General features: G+C 44.4%; 3 protein-coding genes across 3 annotated transcripts in view; 2 read left to right on the top strand and 1 right to left on the bottom strand.

The window, feature by feature from the left end:
* LOC139210292 (rho-related GTP-binding protein RhoA-C) overlaps nucleotides 1-26,087 on the top strand; it is a 55,152-nt gene that overhangs the window by 13,669 nt on the left and 15,396 nt on the right. The gene's annotated exons all lie outside the window — the stretch shown is intronic.
* kiaa2013 (KIAA2013 ortholog) lies at nucleotides 1,598-6,666 on the bottom strand. Its single transcript, XM_070839682.1, has 3 exons — nucleotides 5,411-6,666; nucleotides 3,513-4,366; nucleotides 1,598-1,668 (listed from the first exon to the last, which is right to left on the bottom strand). The coding sequence occupies exons 1-3, from the start codon at nucleotides 6,366-6,368 to the stop codon at nucleotides 1,618-1,620; spliced, it is 1,863 nt and encodes a 620-aa protein (XP_070695783.1). The 5' UTR covers nucleotides 6,369-6,666; the 3' UTR covers nucleotides 1,598-1,617.
* plod1a (procollagen-lysine, 2-oxoglutarate 5-dioxygenase 1a) lies at nucleotides 7,826-25,847 on the top strand. The gene is made up of 20 exons (XM_070838994.1): nucleotides 7,826-7,907; nucleotides 8,965-9,056; nucleotides 9,306-9,439; nucleotides 9,997-10,160; nucleotides 10,640-10,752; nucleotides 11,437-11,500; nucleotides 13,112-13,209; nucleotides 13,504-13,605; nucleotides 13,784-13,915; nucleotides 14,560-14,681; nucleotides 16,428-16,532; nucleotides 16,744-16,869; nucleotides 18,011-18,152; nucleotides 18,328-18,441; nucleotides 19,305-19,370; nucleotides 19,549-19,653; nucleotides 19,812-19,958; nucleotides 22,253-22,378; nucleotides 22,612-22,737; nucleotides 24,621-25,847. The coding sequence occupies exons 1-20, from the start codon at nucleotides 7,826-7,828 to the stop codon at nucleotides 24,774-24,776; spliced, it is 2,316 nt and encodes a 771-aa protein (XP_070695095.1). The 3' UTR covers nucleotides 24,777-25,847.

The following is a 26,087-nucleotide window of genomic DNA, read 5'->3' as shown; positions in this document are numbered from 1 at the left end:
CAGAGGCGGGTCATGTCTAAACCTATCCAATCAGAGGCGGGTCATGTCTAAACCTATCCAATCAGAGGCGGGCCATGTCTAAACCCATCCAATCAGAGGCGGGTCATGTCTAAACCTATCCAATCAGAGGTTGGTCATGTCTAAATCTATCCAATCAGAGGCGGGTCATGTCTAAACCTATCCAATCAGAGGTTGGTCATGTCTAAATCTATCCAATCAGAGGCGGGTCATGTCTAAACCTATCCAATCAGAGGCGGGTCATGTCTAAACCTATCCAATCAGAGGCGGGGAAAAATGAAGCTTCACTTCTCGCTTCAACAAATCAAGAAATAGCACAAAGTAAATAGATACTGAGCCTCGTCCGGCCCGAGGTCAAGCCCAAAGCCACGGGTGAAATCTGTTGCAATGAGCATTAAAACCAGTCCTCGGAAAAACAATCTGGACATCTAATAGCTGTCACCATTTCACCTGTTGAGAAAGGGCGACTGTCTTCAGTGCGACCGTCCTGCCCGTCTTCACTGGGAGGTGACGTTCTGCGCCCACTGTGGTGACGTCATGGTAAAAAGACAATGCAAATGTTGGCATAGCAACATGCTAAACTAAGAGTTAGATTTAAATATTTTGTTTGAAGATTCAGTTCACAGCTGAGTTTCTGCCATCAGGGATTCTAAGATCCTACAAGATCTGGCTGTGTGTCTGTAGCTCATCCCAGATCACTGTGAGCGCGGTTATTTAAAGGAGAACTCCACTGATTTTCCACATCAGTGTTTCCAGGTGTTGGGAGTTCTACTACTTATGTAAAAGAAGTTGTATGAAACCTTTAATGACTCTCAAAGCTGAGGACAAAAAGTTTGAAAAGTAAAAGAACGTGTGGAGCTGGAGAGAAGTGATATTAACAGCTCCAGCATACATTAGCCAAAGCAAGCTGTTGGCAGCCCAGCTGCATCGTGGGTAAAGGAAAAAGAATGCACTGAATAAAAAAAAAAACCCACCTCTGGCAGTGCTGCATCAGTTTTGATGCTTTTTCCACACTGTGCATCATGAGTGGGACGGCACTACAGCAGTGTGATGCTAAATCCAGGGAGCACTTTTCAAATGTGGCATTCGTAGAAAAAATAACACCAGGTGAGAAAAACTTCTAGTTTCCAGTGAGATTAAAAATGCAGCCAATTTAATAGAGAATTCAGCCACATGCTGACATATTCCTGCTGCTCCAGTGCTTCCTTAAAACACTGTTCAAACCTTAGAAAGAAACTTTATCTGCAACCACGTCTATAGTTAGTTAATGAGATGTCATGTTTAAGTAAAACTGCAAAACATTCAGCTTTTTGGGGTCTTGTGTGATGTCAAACTGAATATTTTTGAGTTAGGCCGATGGATTAGTGAGGGAAATGAGCAGTCAATATTAAAAGGAGTCATTAGTTGGTCTGTGGGGAGGTAGACGCCCACTTTTGACCTACGTTCCTCTACATCTTCTCACAGCAGGTTTGTGGCTATCACTCCACAGTAGATGTCATTTAGCGCCAGCACCCCCATGTTAATATCTCCCCACCCATGCTGCCAAAGCTCAAGCAGAACCACTACGGCACGTTGACTGTGTGCTTAGCTCTGTAGTACTCAAGCAGCGTTCCCGGCGTCATGGCAGTCATCCTCACTTTTGCCGGGGACCTGGTGAAGTCAGAGGGGAGCATTAGAGAGCGCCGATACCAAGCCGTCCACGCTGACGCCAAGGAGACATGGAGGAATACAAACATGCTACGGAGGAGAGACGTGGGACAGAGGCCAGCAGGGTTCCACAGGTCAGTAGTAAAGAGCCAAAGCCAACCCACAGATTTCTTGTTAATTTAATTGAGACCGAGTGATTCGATAGAAAACATCATCAAAACGCAGGAAAAAAGGAATAGCAGACAGACTTCTGGCAAAGAGGGCACACCTGAAATATTGCTAACAATCACTCTTTCCACAGGAGACAGTTAAGAAGCTACATTTACCGTTTTTCCTTTTAAATAAGTGCGGCTGGCCTGCAGGTTTGTTCCCAGCCCGTCTGATTGTCTGGCTTGGACCTATTTCTCATGATACTTGGTGAGTTCGTGTTGTCATAAGTGATACTGATGATGACCAGGGCAATGAAAAGAATCATTTTAAAAAGGACAATACCAACGTTATGTCTTACTTATTACACATCCCATCCATGTGACTTGTTTCTCTGGTCATGCCGTAGTACTTTACTTTGAAGGGCTCTGAGCTGTGTTTTTTCCTACTCTTCAGGGAGTCAGTGGTTTCAGTTACAGTGTAAAACTCTACTCAAACATTTGTTTCAGCTCAGTCGTGAATCACAGTGAGCATTAAAGCTGCTCTTATTCTTGTGAAATGACGGTACCCTGCTAAAGATTATTCTTGTAAACATATGCTCCGTTCACATTCAGTGTTTTTCAACTAAATGTATGTATTGAGTATGTTTGTTTCATTGTTTCCATGTAACGTGGCAGTGGTCTTTAACCTCCTTGCCTTTGTTGGGGCGTTATGAGCGGGGATGTGCTGCATCGTGAGCGTCTTCGTGTGTGAACACGATATTAAACATGTTGAGACGCTCCACAGCTCTGCTGCTGTTCAGAGGCTCCACAGGGTACCTTCTAATGTCCTAAGTGTCGGCTGGTACTGAAAAGGGAAACACCCTACTGAAGAACAACAAGGTAGGTAACTTCTACAAAAATAAAAGCAGTTGTGATGTCCACTGGAAAGGATTCACCAACTCAAACAAGTCACTGCAGACTGACTCTGAAACTAGTGGCTTCCTTGGAGAAAAACGAAAACATATTATCCTTTGAAAAATGTTCCTTTTTAAAGTAAATATGATTTATTGTAAATGTTATAACACTGGTACTGCACTTAAGAATCAGAGTCAGAACAATGTGAATGCAGTAGAAACACATTAAACAAGGATGTGAGAAAAAACAATAACCCTTGTGCTTGTTTTTCTTCCATTGCGATCAACAAATGCTTTACATTCCACAATGTGCATGAAGTGCAGCCGAACAGGTGGTGTGCTAAAGTTATGCCATAGACCAAATGGTTAACTGGAACTTCAAGGTCTGTGATCTTGGATGAAGGCTACTATTCTACTGGGGCTTTTGGCTGAGATCAGGTGGTTCACTGCTCAGTCTCTTAGAGGAAACAGCTGCAGTAAGAACCCGATCGACTCCTTCAACACAAAACAGACTGTGGAATCAGCTTTGTGAGGAGGGGAACGGGCAGGTGTGTAAGGCTACTATGCCAACCCACTCCAAACATGTACCATGTCAGATGGGAAAATGAAATTCACTCACAGTGAAGGTGAAAGTCAAAAGTGAGAAACCAACCCACAGAGAGAGCTTCTGTAGAGGGAGAGGAAGTCTTTGCCACCACACACACACACACACACAAGTAAAAAACAGAAACCCAAAAGAGCAGAGCAGAGCAGAGCAGAGCAGTTTGAAGTTTGTTGTTTCCAGTTTTATTACTGCTGTTTATACCTTGCTCCTGAAGAGGGGCTTGGCGCCGGGGCCACAGTACTCGTTGTATATGAGCTTGAAGAGGAACAGGTGGAAAAGTGTTATGAGCGAGGCCACGCTGAACCAGAAGAGGAAGGGCAGGCCTGGGTACCTGTTGGCCATGTGCTCCTCGTGAGCCAAGATGGCCTTGAGATGCAGGGTGTGGCGGAGGTCCTGCAGGTGGCGCAGGTCTGTGGAGATATAGAGCAGCGGTGTGATAGGCTGGGTCACCATCACAGGGAAGGTGTGACCTTTGACCTCTGATGTCAGCTCCACCGGCTCGTTGAGGCAGCCGGCCTCGCAGGCATACAGCTTCACCGGCTTCTCCTGCGGCTTCACCGACAAATGGAGAAAAGGCTTCCCCTCAACATCCAGCAGCACCGCCAGGTTAATCAGGTCCTGGTTGTAGTGGATGCCTCTCAGAGCGTAGCTGTTGTGCAGCACGTCTGGATCGGCCTGGAACTGAAGGTGGTTTTCAGTGAACTGCAGGCCGCCGAAGCTGAGCACCATGCCCTGCATGGCTCCATGGGCTCCGGCCGCCACCAGCACCTTGCAGCCTCTCTTCTGCAGAGTCAGAGTCCACAGCGTGACCAGCTGTAGGATCTGAGCCGCGCTGCTCACCCGCTCGGGCCACAAGTTCTCTGCGTGCATGGTGGCGTGGCCGCTGAAGCAGTGGTCGGCGTAGTTGAGGCTGGACTCGAGACGAGCGCGTTCCTCACCACCTAGCCTTCGATCTAGCAGGGGAGCCGTGGAGGAGGACAGGATGTAGTAGAGGGTGGTGTTGACCGTGCGGCTCGATGGTGTGTGGGAGTCTGTGATCCTCCTCATTTCGACACCTGAGTGAACAAAGAAGCAGAGGCACAACTTCACACAAAGCTAGCAGGTAGTGATTCCGAGGATCCATTACTGTGAGTACTTTGGGTGAGACAGCAATGGATGGTGGAGGCAAAGACGGTGCAAGCGATTGAAATTTAAAGATGAAACGAGAGGGAGTCAGCAGATGGAAGTAAAACCGTTTGCTCTGTCTCGATCAGTTACTGTTAAATCTTTTTAAAGACACACTGTGAAATCCAAAGGTAAACAGACTTCCATCAGCATGTTTTCTGAAGCCGTTTCAGTGCTGTTTACACCAGTCATGTTTGTGAACAAGGCAGTGACATGAGCAGTAGTTTCAGTTATGATCAGGCAGAGAAGACACACAAAATGCTTACCTTCAATCTGCAAGTCTAACTGATCACATGTGTATGTGTTGTGGTTTCAAATCAGTCAGTGTTGTTGATCTACTATATTCAAAAGGTGGATTCATCATGAAAACAAGATGCACTGCGTGTGATTTGAGACTGGTCGTTTTCAGCTGGAATTCAAATTTTGCCATTTTTTATTATTTAAGCAACGAGTTTAGATTTGAGACTTCTAACTTGTTTTACTTTTTTTTTTTAGAAAACATGGAGGGCAGACAGTTGTTTAAGCGCCTGCCACCCTTTGGAAGAGCAGAAAACTACCACAGTAAGGTTCTGCATTTGTTTTCCAGGTACAAATGACAGTTAGGCCCAACATCCTGACAGATCACGTGAGCAAGCATGACCGGCCATAAAACCACTTCAGAGTTTACATCTACAGCCGTCAGCTGCAACATAGTTATATCACTGTCTTTATGATCCACATGTCGTAGTGTTTACCTTCAGACACTCATCAGTGCACTGGTATGTTTTGATCGGTTTACTAACCACTTTTAAGGCATTTCAGATGATGAATATTCTTCCAGATTTCAGGCAGTCGTTTGTTTTCATTCCATTTCTGGGATTTGTAAGAAATGGATTGAAAATTCTTGAAACTCTTCTATGTTTAAAACCTAAAGCCAGTTACCAGCCTCAGCTCACCTGAAATGAAGAGGTCCATCCAGGCCTGCTGGTGGTCTACAACCACCTCATCCACACTGGCCCTTAGCAGCTCCCCCAGCTCCTTTTTGGCTCCATCTCTGAGGGCGCTGAAGGTCTCCTCCAGCTTGGAGGACTCGATGGGCTCTGAGGTCCACACCACTGACAGGATGTTGTCTGTGTACTCTGATTTAGCAGAGACCTGGATCCTGCTGCTCAGCTTCTTGGTGACCACCACCACCAGCACCATGCGGTTATTCTCCACAGGAACCCTGCCGGAGGAGAGCACCACCTCTCTGTCCTCCAGCTTCTCCACACTGGTGGAGAACTTGCTACCGAAGGGGGGATTTTCAGAGGAGACGTCCAGGGAGGCGACCCTGTCAGATGGGTTGTTGATGTGGATTCTCTGGAGATAGACGTTAGGTCTGCTTCTGTGAGCGATGAACTCCTCTCTGATGGTGACACAGTCCCGGGATGACTGCAGGGCGGCTGGGGAGGCACAGCGGACCGACAGCACGGCTCCTTTCCGGAACCACAACATGGTAGCCTGAACCTCGGCCCGCCGCCCCTCCAGATGGACGCCGAGTCTCGGCGAGTACTCAGTCTGGTGGACCGGAGCAGATCCGGGTTGGGAGGACGACGCAACCCACAGTTTGTTGGTGTCTATGTCAATCAGAATATGGCCGTTACCGGACACAAAAGGTGTGTCTAACTGCTCCTGAGGTGTGCTGTATATCCCCTCTCCTCGGTCCACCAGAGAGTTCCACCTGTGGATCTCAGCCAACAGGCACTGTCCCGCCGCCCCACCGGGCATGGCCGAGCCGCCGAAAAGCCTCCACCTGCGCTCCGCTCCCAGGTACCAGTAGAAGATGAGGAAGAGCAGCAGTCCCATGAGAAGCCTTCTCGCCCAGCTGCTTGACAACAAGCCCGGTAGCCCCTTTAGTCTTTGCTGTAGCCACATTGTGCCCTTAAATGATGGAGGCCCAGCCAAGAGTCTGTGTCTGGAGACTGCACCGGGGGCGCTGAGTTTAAAATTATAGAATATTACATCGAATTTCTGCGCACTTAGATCAGATCCCAGACTGGGAAGTGACAAACTGGCGTCGCTAGCTTGTGGCTAAGTTAGCTTAGCTAGCTAGCTAGCTAGCAAGCTAACTTAGCGTTGTGGAGGAAAGCTGTCGAAGGCGTGTTGTTGTTGTTCGTCTCATCGTGGTAACTGTCCATCCCTCGGCAGGAGTGTAACAGGCGCCTCGCTGTCGTGTCTCAGGTCATTTGGTTGTTTGGTTGTTAGCTCTCTGGTTAAAAAATCACCTGTCTGTCCAGAGAAGTCTGCAGCCAGCGGTTGACACTTCTGGTTTGTCACAACTGCCGTAAAGCAGAACGACAAATCAGCGACCGGAAATGTCGCAAAACAAGGGATTCGGGTATTTACTTATTTATTTTATTTCAATTACTTTATTAGATATTCATTCGATTTACACACTTTTGATTAATTTTTTAAATTAGAAACTGTTTCACATTTCACATTTATTCATTCCTCTATGGCAAGAGACATTGTTTGGCAATAAAAATGTTTCCCTCCACTCTACAGTTGAGATCAGCCATTCTCCTCCCTGGAATCTACTATAAAAGAGATCCACTAAAGTGGTTTTAACTACAGGTCCTCCCACCACAAACTAATTTCACAGCCATGTGAAAGTTATTTGACGTTAAACAGCCTGCGTTAGTCAGACTGATAAGATTCTGTTTGGTTCTTAAACTGGACACCATCCTCATCTAGCATGCTTTTTTTTATTTTATTAAATCTCTTACTGGACAATTAATCTATTTAGATGAACTGGACAAAAAAAAAAAGCAAGTTGAGATTACCAACTGCGTAAAATGGGCTGTGGTCTGCAGGGCCCCCAAAGCCCCCAAAGAGTGTTTGTTCAAACCTCTTTAGTTTGTTCTATGTTCTAATGTTGCTCCCAAAGTTTCTATTATAAACTGGATATTTGATTACAGTCATTTTGACCCAATGCAGACAGAGACACTTGCAGGAGGAGCTCAGGCTACGTGCAAGTGCTCACATCCACAGGACAGCTGGGATCACCCTCAGCCTCCCTCCCCCTTTGGGGTGTGGGAGTTTGGGGAGGTATTTTAACCCACGAGCCTCCCACATTCCTGACATGTGGAGGACACTCAGCATCGGGAGAGGAGAAGAAGCCCTGTAGAGCTCTGTGTCACTGCAGCCCCCCCAAGTTTGGCCAAAGAGTCTGTTATTCAGAGAGAGAGGAGGGAGGAGAGAGAGACTTCTGCAGAGAGAGAGAGACAGAGTAGGAGGGGGAGAGAAGGAGGAAGGGAGAGAGACAGTACGGTCCCAAAAGTTTGCTTCCTCCGACCCCAGCGGCCCAGAGGTGCAGCCTGCAGCTCGGCACGATGAGACTTTGGTCCTCGCTGTTGTTCCCTCTGCTTTTTCTCTGCGCACCGACCAGGTGTGAGGAGCGGAGACCCTCCGAAGGTGAGTGAGTGCGGCTCGTGTTGTGTCTGCAGCCCGCCGTCCCCTCCTCTCCCCGGGGCTCATCATGGCGTCAGGAGGGGAAGGCAGACCGCGGTGTCGGTGTGTGTGGCACCAACCAGCGGAGGGACACGCAGCGGACACACGGCCGGCCGAAGAGCGACTGAGCCCCAGAAACTAGTTCGTAGCTCGGTGGTGGGAGGACGAGGTGCCGCTGACGTGGACGCTGCTGGCCGAGAGCTGTGAGCTCCACCCGGGGCCCGACAGGCTGACTGGACTCTGAGGAAGAACAGCAGCGACACTTTTCACACTTTCACTTATTTCTGTCTCGAAGAGTTTGGATATATGACGTCATTTCTTCTCCGGTCACAGGAGCGCATTGAATATAAAATAAATCACATGCGAGTCCTGCAGAGTCCTCTGATGGAGAAGTTAGTCAGTCAGTCAGGAAACTCTAGAAATAGCGAGGAGCATGCAACATAAAGAGGAACGTACAATAAAGCAAATGACACTTCATGGGATAAATAGATAGACAGATAGAAGTTAAAGTGACAACAAATAAGCAAAATAAAAATGTACAAATGTTGTGTGTAGCAGGTAAATAAATACAATATACACTGTAAACAGTCCCAAGTGTATCAAATGTAATGTGCAAACAAATCTGTTTATTGTATGGAGAAGTGTAGGTGTATATAATATGATAATAATAATAATAATAATGATATAATATGATAATAATAATATATGATTGTGAATGTGAAAGCCATACAGTGCTCTGTTATTACTTCAGTTAATACTGAAGTAGAACATAAAACTGATGATTAACTATACATGTATACATTTCTAGTGGAATTTGCAGCTATGGTGTTGAACCACATTATTAACCCAGGTGGACCCTCAGTGTGTGCTTCTAAATGTAGGGACTTTGTCATGAGTTAAAACTCCGATGCTTCAGTTTTATTCCCGTTTGGTCCCACAGCACCGCTGTGTGCTTCCTGTTTAAGGCAGGAGAAGTCTACAGTATCGTCTTTCTGCTTATCTGTAATGTTGTGTCTTCCAGCGAAACTTCTAGTCGTGACAGTTGCGACCAAAGAGACCGATGGCTTCAAGCGCTTCTTGAGGTCGGCTAAACACTTTAACTACACTGTCAAGGTAGGAACCCCCCTGTGGCAAGATCAAAGTTCCTTCCCTGCTGTCTAGCCTGTGAAAGCCTCTCCATATTAAAGTCTTTAAGAGACAGCAGATCCTTGTATTTCACATTACAAATCCATGTCAGACACCATGAGTGCTTCTGTAAAACTTTATAGCCAGTGTATTTTTATTTTAGAGATAGAAAATGAATGATTTAAAATTAATTTCTTTTAAAATGTAGTAAATGTATGTGTGTATATGTGTTTGAAGGTTCTTGGCCGGGGTCAGAAATGGCAGGGGGGCGACCACATGACGGCTCCAGGAGGAGGCCAGAAAATACGACTCCTCAAAGCAGCTCTGGAGAAGATGAAGACGGAGGATAGGATCATCCTCTTTATCGACAGGTACAGATGGCCAGAGCAACACCCTGGTACTAAAATGATATAATACCAGATGTGTTTGCCAGGCTCTCGAGGCCGGTGGTTACACGATGGAACTAATTCTTCTGTGACGTATCTCTAACTTTTTGGTACCAAACCTGCCGACCTCCCAGTGAAGACAGTCACTGTGAGCAGTCAGTGACTATATGATTATATGAGTATAGTCAGTTCAGATTGAAGATACTTAACATGGATAAAACACTTCTGCTTCTCATCCCACTCTTAGAAAGAAAACAAATTAGTGTATTTCCCAAATTATTGAGATTTATGTTCAATGCAGCTGAAACATCCACCGCTGACATGGATCTTAAACACACTGAAACATGTACACGTGCTAAAATCAAGCAATTCCTTCTATGCCAGTAAAACACAACCACTGGCAGCTTAACTCTGCAAACGAAGAATGCTGGCGTCTCGTAAAGGCGACCCCTTCGTTTGTTTGGGTGACGCCACTGGCCTCACACGCTGCTGAGCCACACGGCGCAGTAAAGTTTTCTGTTTTCACTCCTTCTTTGAAACAGCTTCGATGTGGTTTTCGCCTCGGGTCCCAAAGAGCTGCTCAAGAAGTTCCAGCAGGCCGGACACAAGGTGGTGTTCTCCTCTGAGAGCCTGATCTGGCCCGACAGACACCTGGAGGACAAACACCCCCATGTCAGGGAGGGCAACAGGTTCCTAGGCTCTGGGGGTATGTCCTCCAGTCACACTGCACATGAAATTGATCTTTTTGTGTATTTTTTCCATGAATTGAAGAGACAGTCACCCCCAGTCTGTGGAGTGTAGCTGAATAAGTCAGACAGGTTGTTTGAGGTTTTAGGTTCGAGGTGCCTCACACAGATGCACTACTATGTAATACTGCCATGCAACAGCACTTTTAACTCCACAGGCCGCCGGTTTGGCTGCAGACTTTTAGTCCTGTTTTAATAAGGTGCCAGATGTTTGGAGGAAGGCGTGTGCTGTTTCTTTTTCCAGCAGAGACACAACAGGTCTTTAGTCAGCAGCCAGCGCTGAGCTAAGCCCGTTAAAACCTGCACCTAATCATTAGTCAGGGCCATTTAAAACTGAGGACCTCACTTTTCCTTAATGTGTGTGTGAATGCAGATATGCAGAGTTCATATACGTGAATATGGAAGTAAAAGTTTCCTCTGGGTTTGTTTCTGACCTCAGGTTTCATTGGCTACCTTCCTAACATCAAAGAAATGGTTGCTAACTGGACAGAAGAAGACAAATACAGTGACCAGCTGTTCTTCACCAGGATTTACATTGATCCAACAAAAAGAGTAAGATAGGTGACAATGCAGTGTTCAATTAACTGATCTGTACTTTGACTCATTTCATTTCATTAAATACAATACAGTAATACAACTACTAATAATAACAGTTGGAATTAATTGTTGTAACATCGTCGTACAATTTTTCAGGGATGTTTTATAATAACATTCTCAAATAGTGGCTTCAATTGTAGAGAACCAGGCCTTTATCAGTATTAGTAAGAAGCCGCTCTGTTTTCTGATCTGCTCCTGATGTTAAAGCAAAATCTAAATCACTTCCTCCACGTTTGCTTGTGTGCGTTCAGTACATTTACATTTCCACAGCACAAACTTGAACAGAAATGCTCTTCACTGTTCACTATTAAAACCTTCCGGTAGCTCAGAGGACATAATCCCTGCAGCTCCTGGAAGGCTTTTAATTTGAAACATCTGCAGAATGTGTTCTGTGCATGATTCTGCTGTCGTACTGTCTCGTGCTGTGGGAGTGGACATTATACAGAATGTACCATGTGAGCAAATGCAGGTCATTTTACCCCCCCTCAATGTTTGGGCTTTATTAGTAACCAGCCATCATTTATTTTATTTAAATCATTTGAGACTCACTATTTCAACACTGACTTTTATTTGTGATGCTATTAGATATGATTGCAATATATATAATACAATGAAAAACAATGTACTTCTGTCTTTCAGAAATCCATAAATATCACACTGGACAGCAAGTGCAGGTTGTTCCAAAACCTCCACGGCGCCCTCGGTGAGTGCCTTTAAATTTACTTGAGCTCGCAGCATCTTACGGGGAAAGAATTCACACTAACAACAGTGTTTTTGTCGTGTGCATCCACACAAAGCATGATACAGGATCTACACTACGAATGTAAACTACACCGTGAAATGTGGAATTCAGCCTGGAGCCAAGTGATAATTATTGCTCAGCCTGATTTTGGTGGAACACTGTCGATGAAACGCATAAATAAGGATTCCTAGCAGTGTTCTTAATAGGTTTCTGTTAATATAAAGCTCTTATTGTGTGGAGAGTCCCTCTGGGCCATACCATCAAAACCACATATTGCCTTATTTTTGACAGGATATTCCTGTTCGCTCCATGAAAACGTTTGGCTGATAACAGTCAGTCAGTTAATAAACCATGTTTAAGGTCAGTCATGATTCTATGACAACAATATGTCATCTTGTATCATGATTTGATCATGTATTGATAGAGACCACTTTTCCCCCCTATGGTTGTAGCTGCTTCTGTAATGATGTGTCCTACCATTACTATGGAAAAAACACTAGCTACAGCTGTTTCAGAAACCTTATATGTGACCAGGGTTACCTTCCTCACTGGCTCCTTACTGTGTTTCTGTCTCTGGTTAATGTTAATGTTAATGTAATGATGGATCATCGCAGTGGACTTGCAGCTTTCAGAGCTGAAGGGTTTTCACTGGCGGTGTAAACTCTGGTGAGGCTGCACGTTTAGACATGAGCTGAAATCTCAGCGGTGTCTGCAGCATTTTTTTCCTCTGAGGCTCACAAAGGAATCTGTGAGTTCTCCGTGAGGTGGATGTGTTAAAGTTCCCATTGAAAACATCAAGAGTGCAGGGGGCGTGAACGGACCCCCGGAGGACAGCCTCCTCTTACTCTGTAAGGTCTTCTGTCAGCTGCTGCTCACCTTGTATGGACGGAGAGCAACCATCAGACATTTTTATGTTTAGAGAGAGATCTTTGATCATAAATGAAGAGCGTGATGAGGGAGGTAGACCCATGTGTTCAATATTAGTGGTGTCTGACACAAATATTTACACTTGTAAATCACAATCATTCGTTCGAGAGGAACCAGCTGTGGTGGCTCTGGCATCTGTTTCGGATGCCTCCTGGACGCCTCCCTGGGGAGGTTTTCCAGGCATGTCCCACCGGAAGGAGGCCGCGGGGAAGACCCAGGACACGCTGGAGGGACTACGTCTCTCGGCTGGCCTGGGAACGCCTCGGGGTCCCACCAGACGAGCTGGAGGAGGTGTCTGGGGCCGGGGAAGTCTGTGCATCTCTGCTAAAACTGCTGCCCCTGCGACCCGACCCCGGATAAGCGGTTGAAAATGGATGGATGGAATCACAATCATAGACAAAGATCATAAACCTGAATGAACCTGAAAATAAATCCCCTGTTCTCCATCCTGGTTAACAGGCCTTTTATCTCCACTGCCCTCCCCCCACCACTGGCACTAGATATGTGCTGGGCCCCTACTGACCACCCACACTCACACAGACACACATGTATTAATTAAATGACCAAAAGTACTGATTATCTCCAGAACATTAGGAAGTTGGACTCTCCTGTGAAGGCTGAACTTACATGTGCACATGTTTCCAGATGAGGTGGTGCTGAAGTTTGAGGATGGACGGGTTCGAGCCAGAAATGTGTTGTACGATACCCTACCTGTCATCATCCATGGGAACGGACCAACCAAGGTAGTGACCTCACAAACTAGACCGACCAATCACACAGCAGCCCGATACAGCTTTCCACTGCTAAGGATTTCACTACTTCAGTTAGTCTGAGTCTAAAACCAGTGCAAGTCTTTTCCTCCTGGTGTGATTCAAACATTGATCATGCAGCTAAAACAGGCAACTTCTCGGATTGACTCCAGAGAGGAGAGAGCGGTGAATTAGCCCTTTAACGGAGCAGACTGTGCAGGCTGCCGGTGTGCTCCCTGGAAATCAGACTGTGATGTGATCATTTATAAGATTGCATTTGTTTTCCAGCTCCAGATCAATTATCTGGGTAACTACATCCCAAACACATGGACATTTGAGGCGGGATGCTCGGGGTGCCATGAAGATCTCCACCCACTGGCGGCTCTTAAGGTCTGTTCACAGGCTTTTTCTGATCACATCTCCAGACTGATTGATTGTCTATGCACTACATTTCTCACTGCTAAATTAAATCAGTATTGAGCATGATTTTATCTCTTCAGTCGGCGTCAGATAAAAGTAATAAGCCATTTGAGCTGGAACTGTTTTGATTCTTGTTTTTTTCCCACAGGAGAGTGAATACCCACTGGTGGTGATTGGCATCTTCATCCAGCAGCCCACTCCCTTCGTCACAGTGTTCTTTGAACGCCTCCTGAAGCTCCAGTACCCCAAGAACAGGCTCAAACTCCTAATTTACAACCAGGTAACAGGTGGACACATAATTAAGTCATCTTCATCCTAAATACCCTGAAGTCCAGTTCAAGAAACATTGGTCACAAAATAACAGGACAAAGCTGCAAATGAGCTGTCCCAAAAATGGTTTGGGATTTTAGTTTCATTCAATACACAAACGTGTAAAGGAAAGAATAAGGAGGAAGATGGAAAGAGACTGAAATGAAAAGTTAAACACTCCTCTATTTAGTCATATACTGATATTTCAGGTATGTTGAAAACACGTGGACATGTAGTTAAAACCCTCATTTCTAATTGTGAAAGGCTGATTTATCCTGAAAGTCACACTGTGTATCGCCTACCTGAATAAGACCGAAACAACAAGCACTGAAAGGGTTAATGCTCCCAAGAGGCGAAACCTGTTTGGTTTTTAATGTCCCCACATTATGCCACATTTAAAAACACTCAACAGTTTGTCACCAAAATAAAAGCTTCGTACTATCTCGCCCCTTGAAAAGCAAGCAGAGTTGACTGCAGGCTACAGGTTGTATAAACATGTTAGGATTGTAAATGTCTCTTGTGCTAATGGTCACATACTGTCTGGATATTTAGTACTCTTTTATGTGTCAGTGGTAACTCAGCCTCCCTGTCTGTTTATTTCTTCGTTCCCCACAGGAAGCTCACCACAAGCGTCAGGTCAGCTCCTTCCTGCAGGACCATGGAGGTCTTTATCGGGACATCAGTGTCGTTGGGCCTGAAGAGGAGATGGACGGAGCTGCACTCCGCAACCAGGGCTTGTGAGTACGACGTCGGCAGGGCTCATTTTGAGTTCTGTCCACATGTTCGTTTGTTTGCAAAAGAGGAGTCTGGAGATCAGCTGTTTCTCAGCCAAACATTTATTCCAAATATTGGAGAATCAAAGCGGCTCGTACAAGGATCTCTTCTGTTGGTAGACTGTTCCAGAAGAGAGTGAGCTAGCTTAGCATTACACAATGTCGTGGTTTAGACTGAGCTCTCCTGGACTGGTGCACAGGCTGGTCCCAGCCTCCAGGCACCCGGATCATCCAGTCAGCGGAGACAGAGCCCTAAAGGGGAGGAAACCCCTTTGGTTCAACTTCTCTAACTACCACTGTTCCCTTATTCAGTACTTATTATCTTATTTCTGCCTCAGAGCAGATTCCTGAGAGTCTACACCCTAACTGTGTGTGTGCATGAGTGTGTGTGTGTGTGTGTGCATGAGTGTGTGTGTGTGTGTGTGTGTGTGCACATGAGTAAATTCATCTCAGCTCAGCTTTATTCCTTATTGATTAATAATGCATTTACATAGTATAAAAAGACACTTTATAAGCATTGTAACTTTTACATCTCAACAGTTCCAAACAAACTGAGTTGCACAGTGACGAGTCGAGGTGCACATAGTCTTAGGTATCACCCATCAGCTGTCACTGTTGTATTCCACTCAGAAAGTGGAAGCTAGTTAACCTAGCTTGCTAACACTAGCACTAATTTCCATTACATGTTACTTTTATGTTACTTCAACACCTGCACATGCACAGTGTGTTGTGGAGGCAGCACGTGTCGGCTGTCTCTTATTGTGGGTGTCAGCGTGGGCCTGTTGTACTGCAGCGAGCTTAAAACAGACTTTCAGGCTCTTGGAATCAACGTCTCCAACAAAGTGTTATTATTTCCTGCCCACACAGATTCCAGTAATGACTCAGCCTGGGCAATTACACAACAACAATTATCAATTTGCAGCGTTCTCTAATTATGTGGATATAATACGACCACACACTCACTCTGTGCTGCCCTGCTCTCCTGAAGGTGCTCATTAATGCCGCTCTAAGAACTCTAATGACTTTGCTTATTTGGATAGAAAATACTGAAATCCTTCTCTGGTCTTTTTATTTTGAGTATTTTGTCATCTGAAACACTTACAAAGTGTTTTAAACTGTCTTTACAAAGAGTTTAACACACTGCTGACCAGAATGAAGACTTGTTTGTCTATAAATTGTTTTCTTTATTGTTTTACTGACATTAGTTTGACTAGAATAGTTTTGAGTTTGTCTCTGACATCAGTATACTGACATGACGGCTGCAGAGCAAATACATAGAATTGAATTTTCTCCTTTTTGGCAGTAACAATTTGAAGAAATAAGTATGCAGTATTGCTTGTTTTTATACCTGTTTTATTCATTATATTGTATGTTTTATTTGTATTCTGTACGGCGACCTTGTGAGCCTTGAAAGGCTTTAAAAAATAAAATGTATTATTATTATTAAATGAAATCAAACACCAAGGAGATAAAGCACATGATGGTTTATGAAAAATGTTTACCTGAATGAAAATAGCTGGAGCTTTTGTGCACAAAGGGCTCTGACCTCAGTGTTACTGTGCTGCCACACTGTCTACTGTCCTCCAAACTATTTAGGCGAGCTAACGGGCTGCTGTGCCAATTGGTGTGAGGTTTGCCATCCGTGTTGTTGATGTCTGAAGTTTGTGCCAATGCTGCTCTTACAATAGACGTGTCTTTTCTTCCTTTCAGTGATGTGTGCCGGAAGGACAAGGACTGTGACTATTTCTTCAGCTTGGACATTGAGGTGGTCCTAAAGAACGAGAACACACTCAGAATTCTCATTGAACAAAACCTGTAAGTATATTCATCAGTAGTCATGAACCACACAGTAACTCTCTTTACTTCTGTTACACTCATTTATTATGCTCTCAAAACACTTTTGTTCCAAATAGAATGAATTAAAAGGAAAGCTGCAGGTTTTTTATTCTGATAGGTGTAAGGCACAGGTATAACGTGGTTTTACTAGCTTTGTTCATGAAGTGACACTCCCTGACTTGTTCCTCAGATCTATTGTCGCACCAATGATAACTCGAGCCAGTCGACTGTGGAGTAACTTCTGGGGAGCTCTCAGTGCAGATGGCTACTACGCCCGGTCTGAGGACTATGTGGACATAGTTCAAGGACGCAGAGTGTAAGTTGCTTAAACACAGACTGACATACTGTCACTGTCACCAAATGCTCCATAGAATGACCAACCTGTGCACCCTGCATCTGAATGCCAGGGTCATATAACCTCTGGCAGGGTGCAGCAGGGAGGTGTATTTGTTAGATACACTACTCACTAAAAGTTTTTGACTTTCAGGTGAAATATATGGAAAATGTAAAAAGTGAATGCTACAGTGATATTATATCATGAAAGTAGGACATTTAAGTAGAAGCATGCACTGGTGATTTCTTCATCTTAAACAATTTATTTGAAGAAAATCTACCAACAGTGGTAGGTAAACCACAACAGAACATTTTCAGTGTCTCAATAAATTGGGATGTGGCCAAAGGACGTCCACTCCTCTCCTTTCTGTGACTCTTCCAGTCTCTGTATCACTGTTCCAACCTCCTGATGACACTCTGTGACCCTCTAAGCTCAGTGAACACCTCCGTCTGAGGACTTCCTGTTTGAAGCCTCCAGTGTTGAGGTGCTGCTGATCAACTGTTAGGTGTCGTCTTGGTCTCATGATGTCAGAATGTGAACAGCAGGATGAGGAGGACTGTTTAAATACCAATTCTAACTGAAGCAGGAAATGTATTGGTGGATTCATGGATCAAACCTGTTGTGAATGTTGCTGTTAAGCTTCTTGTTAGAGAACAGCAGCTGGTGCAGAAAGTACTGAGACACTGAACAGTTGGACATGTGCATTCAAAGGTTTAGAGAAGGTCACATTAAGTTCACCTGGAAAGGTTAGAATGCATTTTAGGTTCATCCTGAGATTTCACCTGGAAGCTGAATATCCCTAACTTTTAGTGAGGAGTGTGTGTTGGAAATATTCTTAACGTCATTGTTATTCCAGAATTTTAAAAATAGATATATTTTAGATTAATATTCCAGAATGAATAAAAGATAAATGTTATTAAACTCATTAAACTTTTCATTTTTAACACATGTACCCTCTTCATTCGCTGAACATTTCCTATTGCTTGGAAGAGTTAAGTGTCACTGACAGCAGCACAAGAGATTCAAAACAGTGTTTAAGGAAACGGGAACAAAGTCCTGTGTCTATAGGCCTGACCGTCCTCCACATCTGGATGGTTGTTTAACACTGTGTTGGTTTTTTTAGGGGTGTGTGGAATGTCCCGTATGTGTCCAGCGTGTACCTGGTAAAGGCCAGCCTTCTTCGATCAGAGCTCACAGACTACGAGCAGTTTAACTCACACATCTTAGACCCTGACATGGCATTCTGCCACAACGTCCGTAACAAGGTCGGTAAGAGGCAGAAGAGACTTACACTGGTATTAGTATACGTGTTCACTGAATAGAAACAATGACCTAAATAGCTTCATTGGGTTTCAGTTCATTCTCACTCACAATGAATCTACAGAATCTATGTTAAACTGCCTGTTATGGTCTTTGACCTGTTGTCAATCTGTCTCTCAGGGAGTCTTCCTGTACGTAACCAACATGCACAGTTTTGGTCGCATCCTGTCAACAGAAAACTATCAGACCAGCCATCTTCACAACGACCTGTGGCAGATCTTTGAGAACCCAGCGGTGAGACAAATATCAGCTGTGCACGGTTGATATTGATGCTGCTAACTGTGGTGGTGGTGAAAGGGAATGTGTTATTGCAATGGCAGCGTGTATGAAACCTTTTGACGTGGACCCAGCATTCCTGAAGGAGCCTTAGCTGTAAACACTAAACTAAGAACTGTAGTTAAGTCTACCCATAATGCACACAATGTCATGATTAAGATTACCCATCATGCATTATATAAGATTCAATATACAGATGCATAGAAGAAGGCTAAGTAGAGCATTTCACCTGTGTGTACGTTCACAATATCAGATAAACAACGGGAGTAATCTTAAAAATCCAAAGCCATGCAATGATTTAGTAATCATTTGAAGCATCTAAGGAGGCCCTACATAATAGTTGTTAAAGCGTTAAAAATGCAAACGGACGACAAAATGAAACACTTCCTTAAAAACATGTAGTTTAAGATGTCATTTGTCAAACTCCCCAGTCTAGTCCTATTTCACAAGGCAGGTTATGAGATAATGAACAAGTAATGGCTAATATAGATTTGGTTGATATGAATATTAGTCCTTCTTCGTGTCATTAATTGGATTCCAGTTAGGTTTCCAGGGTTAGGAGGCCTCTGGAACTTCATTCTGCTTAATTACCAGGATCAGAACATCAGTTCAACTAAAGCTGCTGCAGCAGTAGGTTTTACAATAACATAACAGGTAGCGAGCAGCAGTAATAGCTGTAATCACAGGTGTAGTGGTCACACTGTGCTGGCAGTAGTAGCAGCAGTCTTTCTCTACAATGTGAATACTTACATGAGACTAAACGAACAGTTTAATGAGGAGTCGTCACAACATGCTCTGTGTGCTGTGGTTTGTCGTTTCAGGATTGGCAGGAACGCTACATCCATGAGAACTACACTCTCATCATGAAGAACAAGCTGATTGAAACTGTGAGTCGCAGCACAAGCTGAGCTGCAGACAGATTACTGGAGCAAACTGACTCCGTTTAACTGTCACTGTCACTGCAGAGTAGTTAGTACAACATCCCTTCAAACAAGATTTAAAAGGAAAGAATGAAAGAGTAACAGTGCAGGTGTGTCTAAACTGTGGCCTGTCTCTTGTTTCCAGCCGTGTCCTGATGTCTACTGGTTCCCAGTGTTCTCTGATGTTGCGTGTAACCACCTTGTTGAAGAAATGGAACACTTTGGGAAGTGGTCAGGGGGAGACAATGTGGTATGTTATCCATCCAAGAGGTTCCATCTTCTTAGATTTGCAGCAGTGATTGTTGTAGCTCCCTGCAGGTCACAGCAGGAATGATGAAGAAGTCTAGTTCCTCAGTCTCCTCATCAGTCACTTTTGGTCATTCATTGATGGTTTTTCTTGTTTGTCAGGACAAGAGGATCCAGGGTGGCTACGAGAACGTCCCCACAATCGATATCCACATGAATCAAGTCAACTTTGATAAGGAATGGCACAAATTCTTACTGGAGTACATCGCACCGATAACAGAGAAGATGTATCCAGGTTACTACACCAAGGTAAGACTTCTGACCGTCGCCTCGCTTTCTTATGAGTTTAGAGGACGTTCCGATAATAGTTTTGCTTCCTGTTCCACGGTGGTGCTGACTTCAGTGTCTGACCTCGTCGCAGTGTGGAGTCAGTCCAATAGTGTAGCAAAGTGGGAGGGGTTATTTGGAGTATCCAGGCTGAGACTCGAAGGAATGGCTCACTGGAGGCCTTGATATCTTACACAGCAGTGTTTACTGATGCTCGGCAGAGAACAGCAGCAGAACAGTGAGAGCAACAAGAGACGGTCTATTATTTGGTGTCTGCCAACCCAAACAATCAGACAGAGACAGGGCTTTAGGTTTCACAGCTGGCCTGAGAGGGAGCCTTTGACCCACCTGTGGCGGGGGGAGACTCCTGTATGTAGGATTAAGAGGTCAAATTCCTTCACACATGAGACCCTCAGAAAGAGGAGAAATGATGGGGAGAGCCACCAGCTGGTCCAGTTTGGCCTGAATGATGGTTTGGCCCACCTCTTGTATGGTGTTCGGTCTGTGGGACCTGATTTCATCCGTTTTCATGTTCTTTATCAAGAGGAAAGTGATACGATTACCGTATTTACCGGACTATAAGCCGCTACTTTTTCCCCACGCCTTGAACCCTGCAGCTTATACAACGATGCGGATGATCTATAGATTTTTCTTCACTAAAGTTTCAGTGACGGTTTCAGTACACAGGAAGAGGATGAATTTTTATTTTTAATTTTTTTATTTAACCTTAAACACAATAAAAACATAAATGACTTTTCAGTTTTGTTCAATCAGCCGTGTTACAGGCACCGTTTGGAAACAATTAAGGTCTGTAAATAAACATTTACTAAATCTTTCTGTGTAAATATCTCATTTCACAACGTATATATCTGCAGCTTATAGTCTGGTGCGGCTAATATATGTAAAAATGTTTTTTTCTTTTAAAATTTAGTGGGTGCGGCTTATATTCCGATGCGCTCTATAGTCCGGTAAATACGGTAATTATTATTTTTTCAAACTCAGACTCATCAAAATGAGCAAAGGCCAATGAGTGAGTTTGAAAAAATCATTAATCGTATCATTTTTCTCTTGATTAAAAAAAAATGAAAACGGGTCCCACAGACCCGAACACCATACAAGGGTTAATTCACCTGTTAGGACAGGAGGAGAGTTGAAGTTTTTGGAGACACCAAAAACACCAAGGGCATCGAGTGGGGAAAAGGGAGACACTCAGCAATGCAGAAGCAGCAAGCAACGCTGTTTAAGAGACTTTCACATCCATTTCCCAGAGATTGTGAACTTGTCCTTTAATGCTGTCACTAACAGAACTCTTTCCAATACTGCCGCCCACTTTGCTGCTGTACAAGATGGACGGGGACGACTTTCTCTCATCGCCTGTGGATGAATTTATGGATGGTTCAGGATCTGTTCAGTCACTGCTGATGCTAACTGTCTTCTTCCTGTAGAAGAGTATCGTAAAGTTTGTGCGCCACTAGGAAATGTTTTAGATTCCTCTTGGAGGGGCCAAATGAATAGGTCACATGGTAAATTCAGTGTAATAGATAGATAGATAGATAGAAATACTTTATTGATGAAATTCTGGTGTTACAGCAGTAAAGGAGTAAAAGTGACCACCACCATGAATACAGACAAATAAATAAGCAGATAAAAAGATAAAAATGTGCAGATTAAAACCAAAGTGTGATTAAATAAAACTGTAGTGCAAGTTGAATGTACATTTCCACTGCACTAATTAAGATAACTAAGATAAAACTCTTTTAAGAAGTGATGGTACTGACTGGGTGGGTCCCTTTGGGTTGAGGTTTGTAAAATGTTCATTAGAGAACATTTGTTTGAAAGAAATGAGGAAGGATGGGAAATAATTTGGTTAGAAAAACCTAGTTAATTTAAAAACTAATATAGTTAGTGAATAGTTAACCTCCTTTTTCTTCTCAAAGGATGAAACCCTCACAAATATATAGTTTACTGTTTAATAGTGCATTTGTTGGGGACTATTTTCAGCCGTGGATTGAAGCAGCAGGACTGAGAAGAGAGCAGACTTACAATTACAAATGCAAATTTCAAAAGTGGTTATTGAGGTTATTGATAAAAACACAGCTTTACATGTGTGGTCACTGAAGAACAGTAGTTAAAAGCAGCAGCTAACAAATGAGGATTACAGACTAATGATGTTTCATTCGATGTGAAGATTAAGTGACTGGTCGACTGGAAGCATCAGTCGCAGCCTCCTCACTGGTTCCTGTGCTGCTGCTGACCAACATGTCTTCTCTCATCAGTGCTCCACCCCCCTGAACTTTGTGGTGAGGTACAAACCTGACGAGCAGCCCCTGCTCAGCCCTCACCACGATGCCTCCACATTCACTATTAACATAGCTCTCAACAGCAAAGACACTGACTACCAGGTAAATGAGGGGGAGCCGGCAGGTAATAGAAGCTATAGGACGTGACGCTGCAGGTGATCTGCACTTCTCTCTCTGCTTCTCTGTTCCATCTCTGGAAGTGGATGCTGGACCAGGAGCTTTTCTTTATTGAGCAGGAGCTGCAGCGGGGGTGTACCCACTCTGTGTGTCTGTGGCCACGTGTGCCGTTTCTGTGCAAATGCTTGCATGACTCTTTTCTGTCTGTGTGTTTGCAGGCTCAGTTTGACTTGGCCTTTGTAGTTAGATATAAGCCAGATGAGCAGCCCCTTTTGAGACCGCACCACGATGCCTCCACATTCACTATAAACATTGCACTCAATGGAGTGGGCCTTGATTACCAGGTGAGTGTGTTTAGACGTCGGTAGTAATCTGACATTTCCAACAGGTTGCTCGTGCTTACTACATCCTAAAAGAGCATTTACTGAGCACAAAGTGTCTGTAAATCAAAGTTAGAACAAGTAGAACCAAGTAAATATTCATGAAGTGACTAATCACTTATTACCTAGTGATCTATACACAGTGCTCGCTGGACACTGGGAGGAACTGGGGGTCATTTTCACCCTGTTTAAGGCTGAAAATATCAATTTCCACATGAGCACAGAGGAGCAGGAACTACAGTATGGAACCAAGTGTGACGAAGCATGGTGCTGCCATCGTATTTCGGCATGTTCATCTTCATCATCCTGATGTTTCATACCTTCCATTTGTGTCATTTCTGTGATTGAGTCTGTCGTCTTTGCATGACACAAACAGCTGAAGCAAGGAGCTTTATGTTTATTGTTGCATTCATGCTGTTTCCCCGCATGTTCAGTAAATTGGACTAAACAATGTGCCGTTAGTTTACAGTATTCTTAGTTTATTCTACGTGGATTTAAACCAAGAAACATCTGCTAAATATTTATTTTGTGAAGCTGTTGTGAGTGTGTAGGAGGTCCAGTAAGGCTTCCTGAGGACTAAAGGGAGAGTAAACCACTTCTAGTGTGGCTGTCCAGTCAGTGATGATGGGAAATGTAGTCCTGTCGCCATCCCAGCGGTGCTGACATGCACCTGGATGCATTGTGCGACACCCAACCGACACATTCTCTCCACATTAGCAGTTAGCGTCGTAATGGAGACTCAGGCATCTACAGAGGCTACGCACAGAGCTGTAACAGTCTCTGCTCAGCAACTGTTTGGTGTACCGAGGTATAATAAGGTTTATCATCAACAGAAAATGAAACCGCACAGAAGCCGTGTTCTCTTGTACCATTACAAGCTGCCAGCGAAGGTTGTTTCTGAGTCACACCCTGGAAACACACATGGAAACACTATTCTCACTGCTGGGAACGAGCTAGTTTGCAAACACAAGCAAAGACAATTCTGAAGTTTTGTTTGAGTGGCATGTGGCCACCCGGACTAGAAATCCAAGCTGAAGTAGCCTGTAGTTCCTCCTGGTCAGCAGCTGTGACCTGGAAGATCTCTGCTTTCTTGGTTTAAAAAAAAAAGGGACTAGACTACATTTATCATCAACACTGATTGGACAGACGTGCCCTTTAAACCTCACATTTTACAGTACAATATATACAGTACAGTGCAATAATTGATCGTGTTGTATTGGTGTTAAAAAGAGAGAGAGAGTTCTCAGCAGAGCGGTGAAGGTATAAAGTCTTAGATTGCCCTCTTCCTTTCCAGACAGCCACTGGTTTCTGTTGATTTCAGTGTACAATTAAAATCAACTTAATTGAATGATGCATTCCTCTAAAACACCCCCCCCTCTGGTGTTTGATGGTGGAGGTCGTTTGTCCCCCTTCTGTATCAAACGCTTCTCATAGACATAAACTAAAATCAATGGCTGCCTGGAAGACGGTAAAAGGTTTGGGATGTGAATCACAGCTAAACATTTGGACTCCAAGCAGAAACACACGTGTTACTGATAACCAGCCTCCTCCATTCTGTGGAAGCCACGATGGAAGCTGAGGTCACATAGACTGTTCTTCACCGTCACCCCCTTAAATATGGAGCTCATTTCTGCCAATGTGCTGCCAAAGGAGTCAAGAGAAACTATTTCTCTAAGTAATGACCTGAGATTTTGTTTCTCATTACAAGAATTTACAGGATTTCTTTCAGCACATTGGCAGAAATGAGCCTCCGTATCAGCCAACTGTGATCTAAATCCATTGTGTGGCAGAACCGGCTGGAGGTCGTCGACACGTCTGATGATACTGTGCTTGTGTTGTGACTGCAGGGTGGTGGATGCAGGTTCATCCGCTACGACTGCTCCGTTCAGGCTCCTCGCAAAGGCTGGGCCCTCATGCACCCGGGCCGCCTCACACACTACCACGAAGGCCTGCCGACCACCGCCGGCGTCCGGTACATCGCCGTGTCCTTTGTGGACCCCTGAACTCCCAAAGATGGCGCACACACCACTGGCTAGTCCAGACCAAACAGGACACACACACCGGCCACATCCCCCAGCATCACAGCTGCTCTCTTCACTGGTGATCGGCTTATTTAAAGAAGCGGGACTGTGATCGAGCTTTATGAGCTGTACAACATCAGCGCTCTGGTGTGATGGAACGTGCAAACACAGAAGTACACTCAAAGAACAATTGGGTCCAGAGTAACACTTGATTCAAACGCCAGTGTCCGTGTACTCATCCTTTTCTCAGAGAGAATTAGTCCCACTTCTAAACGAACGTCTGGAACAGCACTGGCGTTCGTCACATTACACCCAATTTTTAACTCGTCATGCGGAGCACAGAGGTCAGACGGGGAGGGCAGCAGCTACACCAGAGCCCCACAACACCATGATAGCTCCAGCTTTCTGTGTCAACTGGTTAGGTCTGATTTAGGAGACACTGCTCAGGAACATGCACCATTATGTAACACCACCTGTTATGTAACCTTAAGGTCCCGTCAGGGTTTCACTCAGGGTGCCGTCTTCCATTTTACTTCAATGTATTAGATTTAATGAGCACCGATCAGACGTGGAGTCGGCTGGTGTTTGGTGCAGCTGTTGGCCCAGTGTGAAGGCTCCTGCTTGGTCTGGAGCGTGTGGTGTGGATCAGTAATCCAGGTGATCCGTGTTGTGCCTTGAGCTGGATTCTCTCAGGAAGTCACCAGAGGTTCAGCTTTGATTTCTAGAAATGTTTGTAAAAAAATTGTGTTGAATTTTACTCCAGTAAGTTACATGAACTGTACCTTTGTCTGTAAACAAAGTTATTTTCCAGCTCCATCTTGAGTCAAGACGCTCCAAAAACTGTTACGCCTCTTATTTATTCTTTGTATATGTTCAATAAACTCCCAGTTTTTTTTATGCATTAGCAATAACTGCTTTTTGTGAGATTTCATATTGGAATCTGAACTCTTATCTCACTGATGCTGCTCGGCTGAGTATTTGAAAGTGTTACGTACTCACACAGGTGGCAATTCTGTGCTTTGAACACGACTTAAATAAAACCGTGAAACTGAAGCGTGTCTGGACTCATGACCTCCGGTCTTAATGTGGAATACACCTGACAGGAGCGGAGGCAGTTGAACTACAGCACTAAAGATGTGAATCTTATTAACAAGAGTACCTTACTGTCAAATTTAGTCACTGCTGAATTCTAAACCTTTTATCAGGCAAGGGACTATATTTGGTAACTTCAGTGGGGCCCCTTGCCTCCTCACCATGAGGCAGCAGAACTACCAGACTTCTCCAAGCCAATCA

This window comes from Pempheris klunzingeri, chromosome 11 (assembly GCF_042242105.1).
Source record: "Pempheris klunzingeri isolate RE-2024b chromosome 11, fPemKlu1.hap1, whole genome shotgun sequence".
In the NCBI taxonomy this organism is placed as follows: Eukaryota; Metazoa; Chordata; class Actinopteri; order Acropomatiformes; family Pempheridae; genus Pempheris; species Pempheris klunzingeri.
This window is presented reverse-complemented; position numbering and strand designations above follow the sequence as displayed.